Here is a 25,580-nt window from a genome sequence, read left to right as displayed (position 1 = left end):
TTAGACTCTTGCTCGTAGTCCCTTCTCTCCAACTAGTTTAAATGCGAATTATATATATATATATATATATATATATATATATATATATATATATTATTTAATATTAGATAAATCATTAATGCATTTTAACATCTCAATCAAAGCATTAATGAATTTCTACATGAATAATTCCATTATGCTTAAGTATAGTTTCTGCCAACAACAATTATCACGCTAGAATGCACAATTATATAAAATGTTTACAAGCATAACAATCAACATAAGGGATGTTAAAATACATTAGAGCATGATCTATCACCACCCAAAAAGGCATAGAAACTATATGAGTGAAAACAACGAAAGCAACAATTATCACTCTAGAATCGACAATTATATAAAATGTTTACAAGTATAACAATCAACATAAGGGATGTTACAATACATTGAAGCATGATCTATCACCACCCAAACAAAGATTAGAACATCCATAGAAAGATGTTACAAATAAGAGATGTTACAATAAGTTGAAGCATGATCTATCAACACCCAAACAAAGATTAGAACATCAATAGAAATATTAGAACAACAATAAGATATCCACTCCTAGGAAACAAAAGTATGATAGAGTAATTTACTCTTAGGATTTTGATGGAAACTTGCACTAATTATGAATTAGTTAGGAAATTTATTGTTTGAATATTTATTTGTTAAGATTTAAACCATTAAATAATTTTAAAGCACTATTTGATTCATAAGCTAATAGTGATTCATATTACTTGTAAAAGCATGCAACATAGTGAATGTGAACTTTCAAAGCACCTTTCAAAGTATTACCCTAAATACAACTATTACATAAATGCCACAAACATAGTAGTTACAATATGTCTTCAAAGATTTGAATCTAGACAGGGAAACAAATTGTTCACAAAACCACTTAAGCTAAGATCCCCTGACAATAAATATATACAATTGATAACGTGGGAAACAAAAGTATGATAGAGTAATTTATTCTTAAGATTTTGATGGAAGCTTGCACTAATTATGAGTTAGTCAGGAAATTTTTTATTTGAAAATTTATGTTTTAAGATTTAAACCATTAAATAATTTTAAAGCACTATTTGATTCATAAGCTAATAGTGATTCATATTGCTTGTAAAAGCTTATATAACATAGTGAATGTGAACTTTCAAAGCACCTTTCAAAGTATTACCCTAAATACAACTATTACATAAATGCCACAAACATATTAGTTATAATATGTCTTCAAATACTTGAATTTAGACAGGGAAACAAATTGTTTACTAAACCACTTAAACTAAGATCCTGTGACAATAAATATATACAATTGTTAACCATATAATTTATACAAAATATTTATATTTTGACATATACAATTTATTTTTATTTTTAAATAATTTGATAAATATTAAAGAGAATTGCTCATGGGGCTTTGGATTGATGGTGAATGGGTGCACTATTAAGACACTCCTTGCCATAGGTCACTGGTTCAAATCCCGAGAATACTTACCTACCAAAAAAATAAATAAATATTAAAAAGAATTAAAATACCTAAATAATATTAAATTTTATCATAAATATTTAAATAATAAAAAATTCCATTCATTAAATTATTTTTTTAAATACTAAACCATCTCAATTAAAAACTAAAAAATAATTAAATAATTAAAAACTAAACTAATATAAAGTCAAGTTACTTTCTCCGAAGTAAACTTATACAAAATCAAGCTCCACGTAATAATAATAATAATAAATATTCTTTAGACTTCCTTTGTTACTTTTTAAAATCAATTCAGAAGTTAAAAATAACTAGAGTTAGGGAAAAAAATATAATTGTGCAATGTGCAGAATTATAAATCAAGAAATTAAAAGAAAGCGCCTTGAAACAACCTGCTCTATTTATAATTGCTTTCGCTATCGTAATTGATAAGTTTGGGTGGTCAGTTTTTAAAGACCATAAAAAGAAATTCCAGTGTCACCTTCGAAGGAGTAATATGTCGGATGTGTCGACTCTTTCCCCCATCACACCTCAATTTTACTTTCCCATTCACGCTACCCGCCAAACAACTAATGAAACAAAGTAAAGGAAATATGCATTGCACTGCGCTCGCTTTTACTTCTAGTTACCGTTCGCACTAGCTGGATCAAAGACCGATGCACTAGGTGGGGTCCCAACAGAATGAACTAGGTTGGGGGGGAGGCGGGGGGAGCGGACTTTCATCGAAACAGAGGACGAGAAGTGGAGGAGGCTGCACCCCTGAAACATGCATTTCTAAGTTTTCGAGATATTTGGTATTCAGATATTTGGGATTCGGAAATGCAAAGCACAGTCGACATTCACGGTCGTATCAAACCTTTCAGCAATTTAGTCTACGTTTTTTCTTATGGATAATTCTGCTGATTGGACACATCGCCGCGTGATGCTCTTTGCCCTCATTCGCATCGCCGTGTTGTGTAATGACAATTTTACACAGGGTGGAGCCCAACATATTCGCCGCGTCAACCTGTCAAAATATACAGGGCCACTCATTTAATGCCCATTGGCCGCCTGATCACGAAACAGTTTGTTTGCGACCAGATATTAACCAATGTTTCTAGAAGAACCAATGCCCATTGGCCAGCTGCTCACGAAAGAATGACAGAGCGAATATTGTTGAGATCATTTTTGTATGCTATGTTATTTTGAAAATTTAACTAAATCTATTTTGAATGACAATTTTTTTAATAATAATAATAATAATAATAATTATTATTATTATTATTAATATTAATTAATATGAGTTGAAATCTATAACTAGACAACAATATATTCCAAGGAACTATAATATTTTTATAATTGTTCCTATTTCAAACACTAAGATTCTCTCTTCTCAACTTTTTTCCTCTAGATTTGCTATCCAATTTCATTTAAGCAATACTCTAACAATTAAATATTGATCGAATTTTTTCCTTCTTTTATCTTTTTCTTTATATTGGTCCCATCGACCTTAAAATTTTGAAACGCTATATAAAAACTACCTTATAAAATATAATATTGTTGCCATTGCATTGTGATTATACACTTACCCTAGCACCATAGGCCACCAAACTATTTCACACCGTGGTGCATTTCTAATATTAGATTGGGATGACCGAATGATTATCCCACTTGATATGGGTTTCTTTTCATATGGAAAGGCTTTTACATATAATTGTATTAAAGCAATATTGCATATTCCACTTGTATTGCGAGTGAGGTTACTTCATAAGTTCTCAAAACTTCTCATTCTATCGGTATTGCTCAATTTGGAATTTGAATCCACATGGTGGAATGTTGGCTCTTTGACCCATTTCACTTCCATCTAGATGGATTGTAGCCACCTGCCACACCTTCTAACGACATGTAAACTTATTGATTTTGCATTTTCTTAGGTTTTTAATCAACATTGGAGATGTATTAGGGTTAGTTTGGAGCAACTACCCCTATGCTCACTCCATCGTTTCTAGTTTCCATTTGGAAATTCCCTAGCTGGGAATAGAGCTCTGCAACTTAATTTTTTCTATTGTATCAGGGTTAGTTTGGAGCAACTACCCTTATGCTCACTTCGTCTTTTCTAGTTTCCATTTGCACATTCCCTAGTTGGTGAACAGAGCTTTGCAACTTAATTTTTTCTATTGGAAAATCAATTTGCTATTTCGCTCAAAGGCAATTTCCCTTCACCGGGTTCGAATGGAAACAATTAAATTTTCATGGAAGCCAACTCATAGTTTTGGTTCCTTCAGGTCAATATTCAAAACCATAGTCTAAATTGTTTTCCTTACAAACTATATTCTTGTACTTGTGCCAATCTTTCACAAAGTTTCTTTTACGCCCTTACCTTATTGAATTTAATTATTTACTCGGATAAGGTTTTGATTTTCTGAATTCTATCTCCAGGTGTAACCCTAATCCATGTTGAAATCTAATTTCAAACTATCGCATTATCATTTCAGAAAACCACATGTTTTTTCCTTGCGATGCGATCTAATCGCAGATCACAAATCGCATGCATGCCCACTACCTCCATCTGTTCACTTGATTTCTGCGATTGCGATGTGATCCGATCGCCATAGCATAGATCACACCCATATATGTCAAGCCTCCCCCTGTTTTGCACCAAATGCGATTTCGTGATGCGATCAAATCACAAATCGCAAATCGCATAATTCAATGGTTGAAGTACAAGCTTGCAACATGAAATTGACGCGGAGTAAAAGTTTCATTTTGACCGCCAGTTTTTCAGTAAAAGTAATTAATGGAATTTACAGCAGTTGGTAGAATGTTGGTAAATGTTTTTAATTTTAATGTTTTTTTATTTTACGGGAGTATAGCATAGAAGTATGAAATGTTTTTGAGTGTTTTTTTTGTTAAGTGTAGTGTGAATAATGCAGCAAAAACACACAGCAATGTAAATGTAATCTCTTCTCAGTAATGCACAACAGTGTGAAACATAACCAGAACAGAGCAGCATGAAAATATTATTGAGAAGGAAGCATTGTAAGCACGTAGCAGCGCGTGAGTAGGGACAAAGGGAATGCTCGACAGAGCCTGAATGTAATTTTTTTTTTAATATGAATGTAAAACTGCAGCAGCATATGTAAGAATTTTTTTTTATTTACAACAGTAGATGTAAATGAAAAATTTACACACAGCAGTGTAAATATTTTCAAAAGGAGACAAAGAACTTTTTTTGTTGAAACGTTCTTGGTGTAATCCCTCAGGCAGAGGAAGAATACTTTTGTAACAACAGTTGTCTTTGATTAATGAATACAAAGTTTTTGTGGTGTGTAATACTCTGTTCTCAGAAAATAATTTGTTTATAGTTTCCCTGTGTTAAAGATCCTGTGGAAAAACAGAGTATTGTTCTCTGTTTAGTTTATTTGTTTTGGAATTTAGCAGAAAATTGCCAACAATGGTATCAGAGCTCGTCCAGGCTCTTTGAAGGTGTCAAAGACTCTGAAGGAAGGATTTATTGCTGCAGCAGCTTCTCCAACAAAGTGAAGACTTAGTCAAGGTATTTCTCAAGTTTTTTTGTGTGTTGCTGTTGAGAACAGTGAGTGATTTTTAAATACACAGTGATAGTTTAGAGTGCAAGAATGGCTGGCTCCAGCACCAGCACTAGCATGGGCATGTTTAATACTCAGCTCTCATAGTTTAATGGGAAAAACTATGACTATTGGGCAATAACCATGAGAGCCATGTTTGCCTCTCAAGATTTATGGGAATTAGTTGAAGATGGATTTGAAGAACCAGCAGATGAAGAAGAGTTTAATAACTTGACACAGGCAGAGAAAGATCCGTTGAAGAGTAATAAGAAGAAGGACTGCAAAGCCCTCGTATTTTTATATCAAGCAGTGCATGAGAGTGTGTTTCCAAGGATAGAAGCAACCAAGACATCCAAAGAAGCATGGAAAACTCTCAAGATAGCCTATCAAGGCATGGAGAAAGTGAAGACAACAAAACTACAGTTGCTGAGGAGAGATTTTGAGAACCTGTGCATGAAGGAATCAGATAATATTGACTCATTCTTCACACATGTGATTGGTCTGGTCACACAGATAAGGTCTCATGGAGAGATTCTAGAAGAAAGGAGGATTGTGGAGAAACTATTGAGGGTCCTACCCTCAAAGTTCGATGTGATTGTCACCACCATAGAAGAGACAAAGGATCTCACAAAATTTTCAGTTGATGAACTTCATGCATCACTGATAACACATGAGCAGAGGTTGAGTAGAAATGAAAACTCATCTCTAGAACAAGCCTTCAAGACCCAGATGTCCTTTGGAAGAGAAAGAGGTCAAGGCAGAGGAAACAAGAGAGGAAAAGGCAGAAGCCAAAACAGAGGTGGAAGGAACAATCCATCAAATGCTCAAGGGAGAGGCAGTAATCCAAATCAGAACCAAGGCCAAGGCAGTAGCCAACAAAGTGGAAAACATCATGCTCAAGGACAAAGGTATGAAAAATCCAATGTCCAATGTTATTACTGTAAAAAATATGGGCATTATGCCAATGAATGTAGGAAGAAGCAACATGATATGAATAATAGATCTAGTGCAAATATCACTAGAGAAAATATCAGCTAAGATAATGTGCTTTTAGCTTGTAACATGACTGAAACAAACAGTGATGATATATGGTTTCTAGACTCCGGTTGCAGTAACCATATAACAGGAAACATAGCCCTGTTTTTTGCTTTAGATCAAAATGTGAAATCACAAGTCACACTTGGGACTGATAGTAAAATTTCTGTTATGGGAAAAGGAGAAATAAAAATATTTACAAAGAAAGGTGAAAAGAAACCATAGCAGATGTCTATTATGTTCTAGGAATGAGATGTAACCTCTTAAGTATTGGACAACTTGTTCAAAAGGGTTACAATGTTTTCTTTGTGAATGATGTATGCACCAACATGGATAGAGCACCCAGCAAACGATGTATTGCTAAAGTGAAAATGACAAGAAACAGGATGTTCCCTCTCAGAATAAAGGCAAATTTGAAAAATAAAGAAGTAATAGCAGCAGTGACACAAGAGGCTTTCCAAAGTGAACCAAAGGATGAAAATTGGTTGTGGCACTTGAGATTTGGACATCTCAACTTTGGAGGTCTTAACTTGTTGAGTAGAAAAGGAATGGTAAGAGGATTACCATTGATAGAGAAACCGGACAGCCTTTGTGAAGGTTGTATCTTGGGGAAACAACACAGAGAAAGTTTTCCATGAGGGAAAAGCATAAGGGCAAAAGCACCCTTAGAGATTGTCCACTCAGAATTATGTGGACCGATGCAAACTCCATCACTAGCAGGCAGCCAATATTTCCTAGCATTCATTGATGATTTCACCAGAAAGACTTGGGTTTATTTCCTGAAGAATAAAAGTGAAGTGTTTGAAAAATTTCGAAATTTCAAAGCACTTGTAGAAAACCAAAGCGGGCTGCATATCAAAGTTTTAAGAACTGACAGAGGAGGTGAGTATATCTCCAAAGACTTTCTACGGTTTTGTAGAGAAAATGGAATCCATAAGAAGTTTACAACTAGGTACAACCCGCAGCAAAATGGAGTTGCTGAAAGGAGGAACATGAAAATCATGGACATGGCGAGGAGTATGTTAAAGACAAAGCATTTGCCAAATGATTATTGGGCTGAAGTTGTACATTGTGCAGTATATATTTTGAATAGATGCCCAACAAAAGCAGTCATGAACAGAGTGTCAGAAGAAGCATGGAGTGGGAGAAAGCAAGGAGTCACCCACATGAAAGTTTTTGGATGTGTGGCCTATGCACACATTCCAGATCAGCTAAGGAGGAAGTTGGACAACAAAGGGTAGAAATGTATTTTCATTGGATACAGTGAAGAATCCAAAGCTTACAAGTTGTATATCCCATCTACCAAGAAGTTTTTTGTGAATAGAGATGTTCAGTTCATTGAATAGGAAGCTTGGGATGGAAGCATAGAGAAAACAATGAATGTTAAAAATTGTTTGTCTCATGATGAAGATGATGAGGAGATGGCTGAAATACATCCCCAAACAACAGCGCCAACACAAGGTCAGCAAGAGACACCCTTGAGGAGAAATGAAAGTGCTTCTTCAAGCACTTGTACACCAAATGAAAGAGGTAAGAAGTTCAGAAATTTAAGTGGCATTTATGATGAAGGTATGAATTCTTTGTTTGCTTTATATTGTCATGTTGATGACCCTATTCATTTCGAAGATGCAATTAAAGATAAGAAATGGATAGAAGCTATGGATGAGGGGATCAATGCCATAGAAAGAAACAAGACATGGGATTTGGTTGAACTACCAAAAGGAAAAGAAGTCATTGGAGTCAAATGGGTTTACAAGACCAAGAGTAATGCTGAAGGCAAAATAGAAAGACACAAAGCAAGGCTGGTTGTCAAAGGATATAAGCAGCAGTATGGGAGAGACTATGAGGAAACTTTTGCATCGGTTGCAAGAATGGAAACTGTGAGAGTAGTGATGTCCATAGCAGCACAAAACAAGTGGAAAGTTTACCAAATGGATGTGAAGTCAGCATTTCTAAATGGAGTGTTAATGGAAGAGGTTTACATTGAACAACCTCTAGGCTATGAAAAGAAAGGCCAAGAGCACAAAGTGTGAAGATTGAAGAAAGCTCTTTATGGGCTGAAGCAAGCACCAAGAGCATGGTACAATAGGATAGATTCCTATCTAATGGAAAAAGGATTTGAGAAGTGTGAGGGAGAACCCACTCTCTATATCAAAGAAAAGGATGGTAAAATACTAATTGTTGTGTTATATGTTGATGATGTTATTTTCACAGGTAATGATGATCATCTCATTGAAAACTTCAAAATAGTCATGAAAGAAGAATTTGAAATGACTGACATGGGTTTGCTAAGATACTTCTTAGGAATAGAAGTAGATCAAAATGAAAATGGGATTTTTATCTCACAAGCAAAATATGCTAATGAAGTATTGGAAAGATTTAATATGCAGGAAAGTAAGGCAGTGATCATTCCCACAATGATGGGATTAAAACTCAGCAAAGAGGACAGCAACAAGGATTTTGATCCTAGCTTGTATAAGAGCATAGTTGGTAGCCTAATGTATTTGACTGCAACTAGGCCAGATATAATGTTTGCTGCTAGTTTAATTTTCAGATTCATGGAGAGGCCAAAAGAAGCACATTGGTAGGCGACAGAAAGGATTCTGAGGTATGTTAAAGGTACTAAAAGGTTTGACATTTTATATACTACTTCAGAATGTTCAGATTTAATTAGATACACTGATAGTGATTGGGCTGGAAGTGTAGAGGATTGGAAAAGCACATCCGGTTATGTTTTTCACATGGGTACAGGAGCCATTTCATGGGATTCTAAGAAATAACCTATTGTAGCATTGTCTACAGTAGAGGCTGAATATGTGCAGCTACAGTAGCAGCATGTCAAGCAGTTTGGATGAGAAGAATGCTAAGAAGCTTAGGCCAGGAGCAGGCAAAAGGAAGGGTGATTTTTTGTGACAATAGCTCAACTATTGCATTATCCTAGAATTCGGTGTTTCATAAAAGAATGAAACACATTGACACAAGGTTTCATTACATCAGGGAATTGGTAAGCAATGGAGAAATTGTTTTAAAACATTGCAGGACTCAAGAACAGGTTGCAGACATTCTGACCAAGCCATTGGGACAGAAAAGTTTTGAGTTTTTGAGGAAATGTCTGGGTATGACTGATAACCCAACAGTTGAAATTAAAGGGGAGTGTTGAAATCTAATTTCAAACTGCCGCGTTATCATTTCAGAAAACTACATGTTTTTTCCTTGCGATGCGATCTAATCGCAGATCGCAAATCACATGCATGCCCACTACCTCCGTCTATTCACTTGATTTCTGCGATTGCGATGTTGCGATGCGATCCGATCGCCATATCGCAGATCACACCCATATGTGTCAAGCCTCCCCCTGTTTTGCACCGAATGCGATTTCACGATGCGATCAAATCGCAAATCACATAATTCAATGGTTGAAGTACAAGCCTGCAACATGAAATTGACGTGGAGTAAAAGTTTCATTTTGACCGCTAGTTTTTCAGTAAAAGTAATTAATGGAATTTATAGCTGTTGGTAAAATGTTGGTAAATGTTTTTAATTTTAATGTTTTATTTTATTTTACGGGAGTATAGCATAGAAGTATGAAATGTTTTTGAGTGTTTTTTTTGTTAAGTGTAGTGTGGAGAATGCAACAAAAACACACAACAGTGTAAATGTAATCTCCTCTCATTAATGAACAGCAATGCGAAACAAAACCAGAACAGAGCAGCGTGAAAATATTATTGAGAAGGAAGCATTGTAAGTACGTAGCAGCGCGTGAGTAGGGAGAAAGGGAATGCTCGGTAGAAAGGGAATGTTTTTTTTTTTTAATATGAATGTAAAACTGAAGCAGCATATGTAAGAATTTTTTTTTTCATTTACAGCAGTAAATGTAAATGAAAAATTTACACACAACAGTGTAAATATTTTCAAAAGGAGACAGAGCAATTTTTTTGTTGAAATGTTCTTGGTGTAATCCCTCAGGCAGAGGAAGAATACTTTTGTAACAACAATTGTCTATGATTAACGAATACAAATCTTTTGTGGGTGTGTAATACTTTGTCCCAGAAAATAATTTTTTTATAGCTTCCATGTGTTAAAGATCCTGTGGAAAAACAGAGTATTATTCTCTGTTCAGTTTATTTGTTTTGGAATTTAGCAGAAAATTGCCAACAATCCAAGGGTGCTTAAATGGTAGGGTTTTATCTCCAACCCAAAAAAATTGTGGCCGAATTCAGAATTGTACTAGTCGAGTGAGAGTCTCAAACCCTAGCTCTTAAGCTTTTAAGACTTTAGTGAAATTTTGTTTTGTTTCCTTTATATCCATTGTTGTGACTTAAATGGTCTTATTTTCTTTATGCCCAATGCACGATTGCGAGACTGTGACTCGACTGTGACTCTTTGCTAACAAGACAGGTAAAACGCCTAATTACCTCATTCTTGTCATTACATTTTTGCTTCAACAAAGGTATCACATAGAACGGCTATACAAAATTCTATCTTTGTTTCTTGTATACCTTACAACTTTGCTTAAGCCTTTGAGTATTCTTAAAAATTAGCCTCTCACTCCAGACTTCTTCAAATGTTTATTTCACGGGTTCACAATGTTATACAGGTCCTTACAAAATCTTTGTTGTATAACCAGGGGTTTCCACCTTGAGTGGTTGAGATCATTCTAGGGTTTACTTTGTGTTAACTTTGTGATTAGGGCTTGGAACTAGATAAAATCTTGATGCGACTGTTTTTTTCTGTTTTCTAGATGCTATGTAAAAGAAATATATAATTTTTTTTTTTAAAGAAACATTAATGTATGTATGTGTAAATATTTTTTATAGTTCGACCGTGTGGCCAGGGTTTTACCATAATTATACATTTACAAATTCAGAACCTGTTCTAGTTCCTACACAAACAAATATAGTTAATACTCTCATGATTATGGAGTAATATCTAAGACTTAGGTACCAATGGTTAAATTGTTTAGCTCATCATCAATATTTCAAAGGCCAACCATGGAAATCCGAAAGCCAAGTGGGAGATTTCCGAACTTATTTTGAAAGGAAAATTGACATACCCGACCTCGACTGTGCTTTCGTTTCCAAGCCCAATTATTGTAGATGCCAGGTCACACGCGCTAACTGCCTCCTAAGGGAATTCATCCAATTAGAGTTTTATATGGGTATACATCCCACGAAAAATACATTGTCCAATTTCACAAATCACGGCGTCAGATGCAAAAGTATGAGTGAAAAATATGAAAAACACGAAGATTTGAATGAACAGGTCATTGTTGCAATCGTGATTAGTGAGGATATTGGGTATTTGTTTTTGGCCTTTTTCCTGTCCACTTGGAAAACCCTATATTTTGCCTCCAGTCTTCGACCGCGACGAGCATCTGTTTGTCAGAGCACCTGCTCTACAAAATTTAACATCATCACTTGAACCTGCATTGAAGTTGTGCATAAAATAGATAGATCGAACAAACATTAAAGCTCACCACATTTAACCTGGCAGAGCCACTGCTCTATGAAATTTAACCTCACGAATTCTAACCTGCCAGAGCCCCTTTTCTGCAAACACATTGAAACCAAAATTTAAGCGTGAAATTCTGAATAGAATGCATGGCCAGAGGGAGTTGAAAGTTTTTGCAGATCGTCAGATGTGAAATCAAATAGACCATTTCACGAATCAATTGGATATTAGAAAGAAACATACATAAGATTCAGCATTGCACAGGCCATTTCGATTTCATTAAACCTTTTCGATTTCCAATACCGCCATGTGACTAGCCGGGAGGGTGATCCGACCGCTTAAAAAAAAATCAAATTTAAATTGAAATAAACTTGAAACGATTCACGCTCCCTTACACAACACAACAACAGTTGATGGAGCACTCAAACGAAGTATATCCCGAGCATATTCACTCGACATTCAATCTTGTCAGTCCATTTAAATAAAAAATACAAAAATTCAACACACCTACTACATCCAACCAGTGGTAGTCGATATTCGATATGTATACCCCTATCGTCAAAAAAATGTAAGGTCATTTTGAAACGCTAAATACTTGGGTGGCATGATTATTTCTATGTATCTCTTTTACCCTCGCTGGTGGCTACTTGATGAGAGGAGTTTCCCAAAATGTTCTGGAGCACTATGCCTTTTGCTGAGCCTCCTTCCTTATAATTGCAACACTAGGTTTGAAGTGATATTACATTAGTAAATATGGTTGATATACACCAAAAATGTATACAAATCTCATTCACAATCACATTAGTAAATATGGTTGATATAGGCCAAAAGCCTATAATTATGATCATTATTTTTAATTAATAATAAACAAATTAATAATGAAAAATGAAAAGCAAGAAAATTTTTGGGAAAAATCACAGCATCAGATTTGTTGACCTGTTTCCAACCATCTAGTGTGGTTCATTCTTGGGACAAGATGAAGAACCAAATCTTGGCATCAAATTAAATAGATGAAGATAAAAAAAAATTAGCCCACTTAGAATTGACAAAATAAATATTATTTATTAATAAATAATATTTTAATATAAGGAAATAACTGTTAATGTTAAATTAAGGAAAATAATTAATCAAAAAGAAAATTTTAATGGAATGAATATCTAAAATAAAAGTAATATTTAAATTAAACCTAAATAATCAAAACAATAAAACAATTAATAAAATAAAAGTAACATTTAGGTTAAACTTAAATAACAATTAATTCTAAAAACTTAAAAATAAATAAAAGTAATAAGGTAAATAAAAATAATAAATGGTGAAACTTAAAAAAAATTAATTAATTAAATTAAATAAATACTTAAATAAAGGAAGAAAATAAAGTAATTAATGAGTAGTCAAGATACAAAATACAAATATATAATAAAAATTAAGAAATTAGAATATATATATATATATATATATATATATATATATATATGAAGAAATGGCAGGGATCTGACAATTGTTAATTTTCCAGCCTAGATTGCTTGGCCTCTTTTCAATCTCTAAACCTCCCTAAACTTATGGTGATGGCAATGATCTACCATAGCAATAACCTAACATCTTCACTACAAATGTGGTGTTTTGTCTTTTTCGGATGTTCATCTAACGCTAAGGAGCGGGACCTCCCATGTTTGATGTTTGTTGCATGTTCTTGAATCTTTTGATTTATTGAGCGGACATTTTCACCAATACAGGGTGTCCCAGATAAACAAGGGATTACATAAACACCTTTCATATTTTTAGGGTCCATCAGGTCTTTTACAAATCTTAGGGAACTTTGAATGGTGTTAAGGGACCTAAATTTTTAGGGAACCTTGTGCTTTCTTAGGATACTTGCAATCTTGTCGATGGTGCCTTCATGAAAGGAAGGTGCACCTCATAATTAATTATTTAATGAATGAATTAATTATTATTAATATTTATTAATTAATAATGCTATTAAATTTAATTATCAATAGTAATAGTAATATTAATTAATAATAGTAGTAGCAATAGTAATATTATTTTTTATTTATTTAATGAAAATAATTAAATAAATAATTATTAATAATTGATTAATTTGTAACTAATTAATAAATACTAAAAAACCAAGGGATTATAAACCCAAGGGAATAATACTAGACCTAAGGGATAAATATTATAAACCTACGGTATAAAAGCTCTAAGATAAATGCTATAAACCCTAAAATAAACATGGTTACCATCGTTGATTTTCATATTGAGACAATCTTTGGCACAATGTGATATTGGACCATCATTGATCATGGTTGACCATGATTGTAAATGCAAGGGATTGGTATTAAACCCTAGGATTAACATTGTAAACCTTATGAATAATATTTTACCCCAGGAATATGAACTCTTAGCTTAATAAACCCAAGAGATTGATATTATAAACCCAAAGGAATAATATTAAACCTAAGGGATTAATTTTATAAACGCAAGGTATATAAATCCTAAGATAAATATTATAAACCCTAAAATAAATGGTTGACCATCGTTTGTTTTCATATTGAGACAATCTTTCTCACAAAGTGACATTGGACCATCATTGATCATGGTTGAGCATGGTTTATTTTCAGATCGAGACAACCTTTGTCACATTGTGAAGTTGGACCATGGTTTACCATGATTATAAACATAAGGAATTTGTATTAAACCCACAGAATTATATTATAAACCCTATGAATTATATAATACCCTAGCAAAATGAACCCTTAGATTAATAAACCCAACAGATCAATATTATAAAGCAAAGAGAATAACAAACCCACAACATTAATACTAAAAACGCAATGGATTATAAACCCAAGGGAATAATATTATAAACCCTAGGTATATAAACCCTAATATAAATACTATAACCCTAAAATAAACATGTTTGACCATATTTTACAATGATTGATTTTCATATTGAGACAATCTTTATCACAAAGTGACATTTGACCATGGTTTACCATGGTTAACCATGTTCTATTTTCATATTGAGACAATCTTTGTCACAATGTGACATAGGACCATGGTTGCGCATGGTTGAACATGATTATAAACTCAAGGGATTTATATTAGGCCCTAGGATTAATATTATAAACCTTATAAATAGTATTATAGCACAAGAATATGAACCCTTATATTGATAAACCAAAGAATGATATTATAAAGCCAAAGGATTAATATTATAAACCCAAGGTATATAAACTCTAAGATAAATATTATAAGTCCAAGGGAATAGTAAACCCAAGAGATTAATACTAAAAACCCAAGGGATTATAAACCAAAGGGAATAATATTAAACTAAAGGGATACATATTATAAACCCTAAAATAAACATGGTTAACCACGGTTGATTTTCATCTTGACAAAATCTTTGTCACAATGCAATGTTCGACTATGATTGACCATGATTGATTTTCATATTGAGACAACCTTTCTCATAATGCGATGTTGGATAATGGTTGACCAAATTGACCATTGGTGATTTTTATATTGAGACAATATTTTTCATAATGTGACGTGAGACCATGGTTCACCATGAATGACCATAGTTGTCACATTCTGACATTGGACAAAGAGACACTATTTGTCACAATGGGAAGTTGGATCATGGTTGACCATGGTTGGTTTTCATAGTAAGACAATATTTGTCACAATGCGACATTGGACCATGGTTGACCATGATTGGTTTTCATATTTAGAAAATCCTATGATAAAGCCTAAGATAAATATTATAAATCAATGGACATAAACCCTATAATAAATATTATAAACACTAAAGTAGGATTGAAATTATAGACCTAGCATATTAATTCTAAAACCCCAAGGTATTGTAAACCCAGGGGAATAATATTAAACCCAAGGGATTAATATTATAGACCCAAGGAAGTTATATTAAACCTAAGGATTAATATTATAAACCGTATGAATAATATTATACCCCGAGAAAATGAACCCTTAGATTAAGAAACCCACGGGATTGATATTATAAACCCAAAGGTATAATAAAACCAAGGAATTAATACTAAAAACCCAATTGAATAATATTAAACCCAAGGGATAAATATTATAAACCTAAGGTTATAAACCCTAAGATAAATATTTTAAACCTTATAATAAACATGGTTGACCATGGTTTATTTTCATATTGACATAATATTTGTCACCATGCGACATTGGACCATGGTTGAGCATCATTGATTTTCATATAGAGAATTTTTTTGCCACAATATGGAGGTGGACCATGGTTGATTTTCATCTTGAAAAAATATTTGCCACAATGTGATGCTAGACAATGGTTGAACATGATTAATTTTCATATTGAGAGAATCTTCTCACAATGCGACATTGGAACATGGTTCACCATGGTTGACCATGATAGACCATGATTGATTTCCATATTGAGAAAATCTTTGTCACAAACCCAAGGGATATAAACCCTAAGATGTGCGTTTTTTTTTTAATTTCACTATTCATGTGGTACAAAATGTTTATATATATTCTAGAAAAAATAAATTGAAAAATAATATGAAGTTCAAAATGAGAACTATATTTTATTGGACATAGGAATTAATGACAAATTTACTTGTATTATTTCACTCAATTTCAAGAATGATGCCACCTATAAGAAGTTATTGTTCCAAGAAAATCCATAGAAATAGGAAAGAATTATTGACTAATAATCCCTCAATCGAGGGTTTTAAAATTCCTTATTCTTTAGCTTTAGAAACCATCAATGAATGCATTTTAAAATCCTTGATTAGAGTATTTTTTACATATATGGTTTAATTTTGGTTTAAAATTCTCAATTAGGGTCCTAAGCCCTCGTAGGCATTTGCACATGTCCAACTTAAAAAAAACTACATTTAATATTCATGGGTTCACCCAATAATGGATTCACAATGATAGTTTCAGGCCCTAAAACATCATCGACAAAATATTAGTCCTTGAAAAAACATTGTTCTTCACATAAACGTATAAATTATTATTAGTTCATCTTCTTCCTCTATTATGCTCTCTTATATGCTGCTCATTTGCTTGAAACTTTAATTCATCTTCTTCCTCTATTGTGCTTTCTTATCTCTTTCCTTTAGAATAGAAATATATCTGGCTCCTCTCTTTGCTTAAGCTTTCATATAACCTCATGTTCATTAAATTAAGGCTCAAGCTTTTACATTTCTCAACATTTAATTAAGATTCTCGTTATTTAATTAAAATTAAAACAATAAATTTTATAAAATCTTTACCAAAGATTATAACGTGAATTAAGACAATTCTTGAATCGTGTTTGATAATGTTTGAAAATTGGATAGAGATGACAATAATTTTAAAGGCTTAGAATTGACCCTACACCAAACGGTGTGCATCCAAATCACACTTACAGATCGAAACTGTCGCAATTGTCTTAGTCCAAATGTTGATGTGGACTTTTACCTACAATCAATTTAATGCTGTTGTTGGTTCTTTGTAACTCGGCAGGGGCCGCATGGTCGCTGGGGCCACGGAAACAGTGTGGCGCTGCCTGTAGCTTTCTCTTCAGGCTTTTCTGAATGGCCACGTTCAAAATTGCTTCGCATTCCCAAAAAAGATTAAATATGGGTGTGCTGCAAAATCGAAAGTGTGGCGTTATATAATTTTTTTTTTTTTCATTTTGAAAAATGCACTAATCAAATATTTTAACTATAAAAGTTTATTTTCAATATGTGTTTGTGAATTGGAACTATCAAAAATATATGGAAAAATTATTACTATTTAACAAAAGCAATTCTATAAATCACAAATTTTAAAACTTGAATTTGTTTCCAAATGGCTTTTCATACATTAAATTTATAAAATTACATCTTTAAATTTTTTTGTTATTAACATTTTATAAAAATGTATAAAAAAACACACTATCCAGTTTATCTTATTTATTCATGAAAATGGCAGAGAGGTTTAATCATTTTGATATGGCTATCTAGGATCTTTATTCATTATTCAATTTCTTTGTTCAGCTATATTTGTTATAATCTCGGTTGGACAACTTTTCCTCAACTACTCTTTTGTTTTACTCACATGCCACATGGGGGTTTCAATTTCTTTTACTGGTTTTCCTTCTTTTTCTTTAACCATCAAAGTCTCTTTTTGAAGATTCACTTCCCTTTCCCATCATTGTAACCTACTTGCATGTCAATGTACAAACAAAAACCACATAATTTAATGATTAAAGAAATAATTCAATCAAACTAAATCCATTTTGCTATTTCAACTTAGATTATATTATAAAATAATTTTATCATTTTTCTATCTTCAATGGCAAGCTTAAAAGATCAATTAGTTATAAGTGGGGAATATTAATTTGAGGATTAAGACTAATCTTAAAATTAGGACTTATGTTCATAGGGAGGAGATTTGATTTTTGAAGTCAAGCTGGATTATAATCAAACATCAAAATAAAATATTTCACTTATGTGAAGTTTTAGGTTAAGTATTACATTCAAGAGAAAAGTTTGAAGGTTGTAATCAGGCTTTAAGATATGAGAAAAGAGTTGCAAGAGAGGAGACTAATTGATCAATTGTAAATGGAAGGCATATTTTTGATATTGAGTTTGATAATTGAATGAAGCGAAATGGTTAATGGAAATCCTAATTTAGAGGATTTGGATTGATCAAAGAAAAAAAATATTTTAAAGATAATGGAAAAGTTAGAAAAGTTGATAAACAAAATCAAAGAACATTAATCAAATTTCAAATTCTATACAGTTTGAATAGTGACAAATTTCAAAGTCTATACCGTTTGAATAGTGCCAAAAGGGTTTGATTTATAATTCAAGGTAAATTTCCTAATTAGGAAAAGGAAAAATCATACAAGCGAAAATGGGGCCAATTTTGAGAATTAAAGTCAATTATTAATGATTTAGAAAATATTTTTGTATGAATGGGTCATTGTAAAAAATATAAAAAGTAAATTTCAGAAGAAAGTGAAAGGAATTCAAACAAATTTAAAAAAAGAGGTTGGACTAGTGTGAGGAAAATTGAATTTTAAAGATATTAGAAAAGGGGTTGATTAGAGATCAAGGGAAATGCCAAAATTAGGGTTGTTTATAAAAAAGTGGGTGGATGAAGGCCTTGATTTGGTATTACAATGGATTAAGGAGTTGAGGTGAAAGTTGAAGATTTTGGTAAAATAAATTTCAAAGTTTAGTTAAAGTATAGATTTCAAAACATTTAAAAGTTTGAATGCAGAAGGGAAGCTTATAAGGAAAAAGGAAGAGGTGATAAGAGATCCTAATGTCCAAATTGGGGGACTAGTCAAGTAATCAAATGGAAAAAGAAAATCAATTTTTGCATATTGGACTAACTTGGAGGTTAAAAGGGGGGTGAAGAGAAATTTGAAAGGTAAATATATGAAAAGAAAGAGTTTGAACTTGATTTTACAAAATAGACCAAAGATTGAAAGAAGTGGCCTTTCCGTGTTGTAAAGTGTTTGAAATTAAATTCAACAAAGTATGGATATGGTGGTCCAAGTTAAGCAAGTGAATCTAAAAATGTCCATTAGACTCTTGCTTGTAGTCCCTTCTCTCCAACTGGTTTAAATTGGAATTGAAAATAAATAAATAAAAATTATAATATTATTTTTAATATTGAATAAATCATTAATGCATTTTAACATCTCAATCAAAGCATTAATGAATTTCTACATGAATAATTCCATTACGCTTAATTATAGTTTATGCCAACAACAATTATCACGCTAGAATGCACAATTATATAAAATGTTTACAAGTATAATAGTCAACATAAGGGATGTTACAAATAAGGAATGTTAATATATGTTGGAGCATGACCTATCACCACCCAAAAAGGCATAGAAATTATATGAGAGAAAACAAAAAAAGCAACAATTATCATGCTAGAATGCACAATTATATAAAATGTTTACAAGTATAACAGTCAACATAAGGGATGTTGCAATATTTTGAAGCATGATCTATCATCACCCAAATAAAGATTAGAACATCAATAGAAATATTAGAACATCAATAAAATTTCATTCCTAAAAAACCAAAGTATGATAGAGTAATTTACTCTTAATATTTTGATGGAAGCTCATAATTAGTTAGGAAATTTATTATTTGAATATTTATTTGATAAGATTTAAACCATTAAATAACTTTAAAGCACTATTTGATTCATAAGCTAATAGTGATTCATATTACTTGTAGAATCTCATGTAACATAGTGAATGTGAACTTTCAAAGCACCTTTCAAAGTATTACCCTAAATACAACTATCACATAAATGCCACAAACATAGTAGTTACAATAGTCTTCAAAGGCTTGAATTTAGATACATAAACAAATTGTCCACCAAACCACTTAAGCTAAGATTATTTGACAATAAATATATACAATGATAACCTTGGAAACAAAAGTATGATAGAGTAATTTATTCTTAAGATTTTGATGGAAGCTTGCACTAATTATGAGTTAGTCAAGAAATTTTTTATTTGAAAATTTATGTTCTAATATCTAAACCATTAAATAATTTTAAAGCACTATCTGATTCATAAGCTAATAGTGATTCATATTACTTGTAAAAGCTTATATAACATAGTGAAAGTGAACTTTTAAAACACCTTTCAAAGTGTTACCTAAATACAACTATTACGTAAATGTTACAAACATATTAATTACAATATGTCTTCTTATCAAACCACTTTAACTAAGTTCCTTTAACAATAAATATATACAAGTGTTAACCATATAAATTATACAAAATATTTATGTTTTGATATATACAATATATGAATTTTCATTTTTATTTTTAAATAATTTTCTGAATTTTAATAAATATTAAAGAGAATTAAAATACCTAAATAATATTAAATTTTATTATAAATATTTAAATAATAAAAAATTTCATTCATTAAATTATTTTTTTAAATACTAAGTTTAAAACCATATAATACCATCTTAATTAAAAACTAAAAAATAATTAAATAATTAAAAAACAAACTAACAAACCAATAGGAAGTCATTTTACTTTCCCCAAAGTAAACTTTTACAAAATCAAGCTCCATGTAATAATAATAATAAATATTCTTTAAATCTTCTTTTTGCTTTTAAAATCAACTCAGAGGTTTAAAAAAATAAAGTTAGGGGAAAAAAATATACTTACGCAATGTGCAGAATTATAAATCAAGAATTTGAAAGAAAGCTCCTTGAAACAACCTGCTCTCTTTGTAATTGCTTTCGCTATCGTAATTGATAAGTTTGGACGATCAGTTTTTAAAGACCATAAAAGGAAATTCCATCGTCACCTTCGAAGGAGTAGTATGTCGGATGTGTCGATTCTTTCTCCCATCAGAACTGAATTTTACTTTTCCATTCATGCTACCCGCCAAACAACTAATGAAACAAAGTAAAGGAAATATGCATTGCACTGCGCTCGCTTTTACTTCTGGTTGCCCTTCGCACTAGCTGGTTCAAAGACCGATGCACCGACAGACAGGTGGCAGTAAAAAGTTAATGAGTGGCGTTCCAACAGAATGATGTAGGTGGGGGGAAATGCGGACTTTCATCGAAGCAGAGGACGAGAACTCGAGGAGGCTGAACCCCTGAAACATGCATGGGTAAGTTTTCGAGATATTTGGTATTCGGATATTTGGGATTCGGAAATGCAAAGCACCAGTCAACATTTCTGATTGGACACATCGCCGCGTGATGCTCTTTGCGCTGATTCTCATGATGGTGTTGTGTAATGAAATTTTATGACACCTTTCACTCATGATGCACAAAAGGTGGAGCCCAACATATTCGCCGCGTCAACTTGTCAAAATATTTGGGATTCGGAAATGCAACGCAGCAGACAACATTCACGGTCGTATCAAACCTTTCAGCAATTTAGTCTACTTTTTTCTTATGGATAATTCTGCTGATTGGACACATCGCCGCGTGATGCTCTTTGCCCTGATTCGCATCGCCGTGTTGTGTAATGGAATTATATAACACCTTTTACTCATGATGCACAGAAGGTGGAGCCCAACATATTCGCCGCGTCAACCTGTCAAAATATAGAGGGCCACTCATTTAATGCCCATTGGCCAGCTGATCACGAAACAGTTTGTTTGCGACTAGATATTAACCAATGTTTCTAGAAGAACCAATTCACTACATCTGGTTGGAGTTTTATGTAAGTGGACAGTCGGTAATTAAATCCACTTAGCGCTCTAAAGCTGGTCTTACCTACAATGAAGCCTTGCTTTTAGTTGTGACTCTGTTTCTATTTCCATATCAATGATGTAATTACATAAGCCCGAGAGGTGAGAGAACCATCACCCACACAAAATGACGACAATGACGAAATCAGGCAGGCAATTTGGATCCTTGCAGCAAGAGAGGTGGATTATAGCGGGTGTTTTGCAAAAGGGTACACTGAGTTTTGTCATTCGGGTTTTGAATTGTTGCATACTTGTTTTGTGTATTCTCTCGTCTGTTTTTGGCGTAGTCCATGGTTGTTTGAAGCAGGAGATGCAGTCTCTCTTGGTTTTTAAAGGCGGTTTACATGATCCTGCCGGGCGTTTGGCTTCATGGAATGTTTCTTTCAGCTGTTGCCTCTGGAATGGTATCTCCTGCAACAGACTGGCCGGCCGTGTCGTTGCTATGGATTTGCATGAAAAGAGATTGAATGGTGTCTTGCGTCCAGCAGTACTCTTCAAGTTGAGGGCTTTGAAGTACTTGGATATTAGCTCCAACAATTTTACTGGCCTACCTATTCCTGAAGAACTGGGTCTTTTGAAAAACTTGAGATATCTCAACCTATCCACAGCAGGATTTGCAGGCTCCATTCCATGGCAACTCGGAAATTTGTCTACCTTGGAAGTACTTGATCTCTCTTCCTCAGCTTCAATGTTGACAAGTCCCAGCTTATCATGGCTCACAAATCTGACGGCCTTGAAGGATCTCTCTCTTGACGGAGTCGATCTCTCAGCAACGTCGTCCACATGGGGACAATCAGTAAGTCGTCTTTCTCACCTCAGAAACCTCACAATGTCAAATTGTGGACTTACAGGTTCAATTCCCTCTTCCCTGCAGAATCTTACATACCTAGAAATTCTCAGTCTGAATTCCCTAGTTGGTTGGCCACTATGACTAGTTTGGTTTCTCTGCAGATGACCAATGCAAGTCTAAATGGATCTCTTCCGATTGAACTTTCTCAGCTGCCTCGCCTAAGTAGGATTTCGTTGGGATATAATAAATTATCTGCCAATGTTTCCCAGATTTTTCAGGGCCAATGGAAGAACCTGACTTACTTCCAGATGCCAAACAACAGTTTGTATGGCCCAATACCAGCTTCCATAGGAAATTTATCATCTCTGGCTTTCCTACAACTGCACAGTAACAATATGAGGGGAATGATTCCGGAATCACTGGGCCTCCTACGCTCGCTCACCGTACTAGACCTGGGCTACAACCAATTGACGGGACCTATCCCATTATCCCTAGGATCATTGCCTAAACTGACTAATATCAGTCTTACTAAAAATGCTTTGAGTGGAGCAGTCTCAGAGTCACACTTCCGTGGCCTGAAGAATCTAAAGTATCTCGACATCTCTGATAACAGATTAATCTTCAATATCACCCCCAACTGGACTCCTCCATTCCAGTTAGATGTGTTGAGATTATCTCAGTGTAATATAGAGGGGCCGCTTCCTCCTTTTGTGAAAACTCAACGTTCTTTGAGGACATTGGATCTGTCCAATAACACCCTCAAGGGACAAATCCCCCCATGGCTGTGGAACCTTACTAGGCTTAAGAAGCTAATCCTATCGCACAATAAATTGGAAGGGCCGATACCATCTCAGCTGTATACGTGCAGCTTTTTGAAGCAGGTAGAGCTACGAGACAATCAGTTGCATGGAAATCTTCCAAATCCCCCGCGCAGTTTTGCTGCAGGCTTCCCTTGGGCACTTGATCTGTCAATTAATAACATTACAGGTCCAATTCCCTCAGAAATCTGCACGCTGCTTCATACTTCAAGATTCTTATCTTTGGCGTCAAATAAGCTCAAGGGGCAGATTCCTCCTTGCATTTGTGAGCAATCCGTGTATCTAGAGGCTCTGGATCTTTCAGACAATAAGCTCTCTGGGAAGTTGCTTCCCAATTTCAGTAATTGCTCTTCTCTGAAGGTATTAAACGTAGCAAGTAATAATTTGGAGGGAGAGATACCGGTGGAACTGGGAAAAGTGAAGAAACTTCAGGTATTGCACATCAACAACAACAGGTTAAGTGGGAACATTCCCTCGTCCCTGCGAGGTTGCAAGATGTTGGAAGTTTTGGATTTGGGTGGAAACAGTATATCGGGCAAAGTTCCTGACTGGATTGCGGAACTCTCGAAGCTCCGCATAGTAGTTCTCAGATCAAATAACTTGGAAGGTGAAATACCATTTCAGATTGGGTACCTTCAGAAACTCCAAATTCTTGACCTTGCATTAAACCATCTGTCAGGCTTGATACCACAATGTCTCTCAAACTTGGCAACATTGAGGAATACAGCTTTGACAGGTTCCCGGTCTGATGAATTTAGGTACGGTATTTACTACAAGGAAGAGATTGACCTGGTGGTAAAGGGTCGGGAATGGGCGTATAAATACATCCTCTATCTTTTCACTTCTCTGGATCTCTCGGCGAACAACCTAAGTGGTGACATTCCCAAGGGCATGGCGCATCTGAAGGGTTTACATTCATTGAATCTCTCGCATAATCAGCTTACGGGATTCATTCCGCAGGAACTTGGCGAAATAATAAATTTAGAAGCTTTAGATATGTCATGCAACCGGTTATCCGGAAGAATACCTGAAACATTTGTAGCCCTGAACTCCCTGGGCTATTTAAACTTATCTAATAATAATCTGTCCGGTAGGATTCCAGCAGTACGTCATTTGGACACATTTGGGGCATCTTCATTCGCGGATAATCCGGATCTTTGTGGATCCCCACTGCAGAAAAACTGCAGCGATCAATATTCTTACAGTGAGGAAGAAGAGGACGATGAGGGTGAGCAAAGTGTGGATTGGTGGGATTCATGGGAAAGTGGAATGGGAATGGGATGTGTTATTGTGTGGGGAAGTGTTATAGGAGCAATAGCTTTAAGCGGCCGATTGAGGACGAGATACTGCCAGTACGTAGATAGCATTGTGAACTTCTTGCTGTAAACATTTTTATCTGTATTTGGGCATATAAATATAAATATAAAATCTGTAAATTCCAAACTATTGCCATTTTGATAGACATGCATGTTGTGAAGAAATGAGGGGAATATACCACAATCGGTTCAGCCATCTTGCAATTAAAATTTTACAATGTCGGCTGTTATTCTTTTGGTTATTTTGTTTTTCATCATTGATGTTGTAAGATAAACAACATTATTTAATAATATTATATAATATTACTTGAGTTGAAATATATATTATTCAAGTTAAAATACAGATAATATTATTTAAGTTGGAATATATATTATTGAAGTTAAAATATATCGAAATTTGGAATGAGTATATATTTCTAAAATTAAATTAATTTTAGTGATGTGCTTGGAAATGGAAATAAAAAAAGGGTATATACATTTTTACCACCAATTTTTTTTTGAACGAATGTGACTTGTAACACCGCAGTTATTGTAAATATTCCGTTTTATTTACTTTTACTACTAATTTGGTAAATCTTGAGATAAGTGAAAATCTAAGTGGAAACTTAGAATGTTTAAAAGTTTTACTTTAATTTATTTTAAAAGGTTATGACATCACACATTCACCAACATGTGCCCCTAGTCACTAGGAAAACCAATGTGAAATACACATATAATCACTAGGAAAACCAATGTGAAATACACATATAATTGAAACTAGAGGGCAAAGCATCAAAATAAATTAAATAAAATATTAATGTGTTGTTAAATGCGTTGTCTAGGCCAGACCCACTTATGTGTACAACATTGGAAAGAGCATATGTACAATTTTAGAT

At 33.7% G+C, this 25,580-nt stretch overlaps 1 protein-coding gene across 1 annotated transcript; it reads left to right on the top strand.

Annotated features, from left to right (window-relative positions):
• The first annotated feature begins 21,819 nt into the window (after positions 1–21,819).
• LOC149166195 (uncharacterized) lies at positions 21,820–24,828 on the top strand. The gene is given in 2 exon segments (XM_089431300.1): positions 21,820–22,705; positions 22,708–24,828. Coding segments are annotated over 2 exon segments (2,856 nt in total). The 5' UTR covers positions 21,820–21,917; the 3' UTR covers positions 24,776–24,828.
• The last annotated feature ends 752 nt before the right edge of the window (positions 24,829–25,580 follow it).

This window comes from Pinus tabuliformis, chromosome 5_1 (assembly GCF_031772625.1).
Source record: "Pinus tabuliformis cultivar Carrire ecotype Pingquan chromosome 5_1, CPIR1, whole genome shotgun sequence".
NCBI classification, from domain to species: domain Eukaryota; kingdom Viridiplantae; phylum Streptophyta; class Pinopsida; order Pinales; family Pinaceae; genus Pinus; species Pinus tabuliformis.
This window is presented reverse-complemented; position numbering and strand designations above follow the sequence as displayed.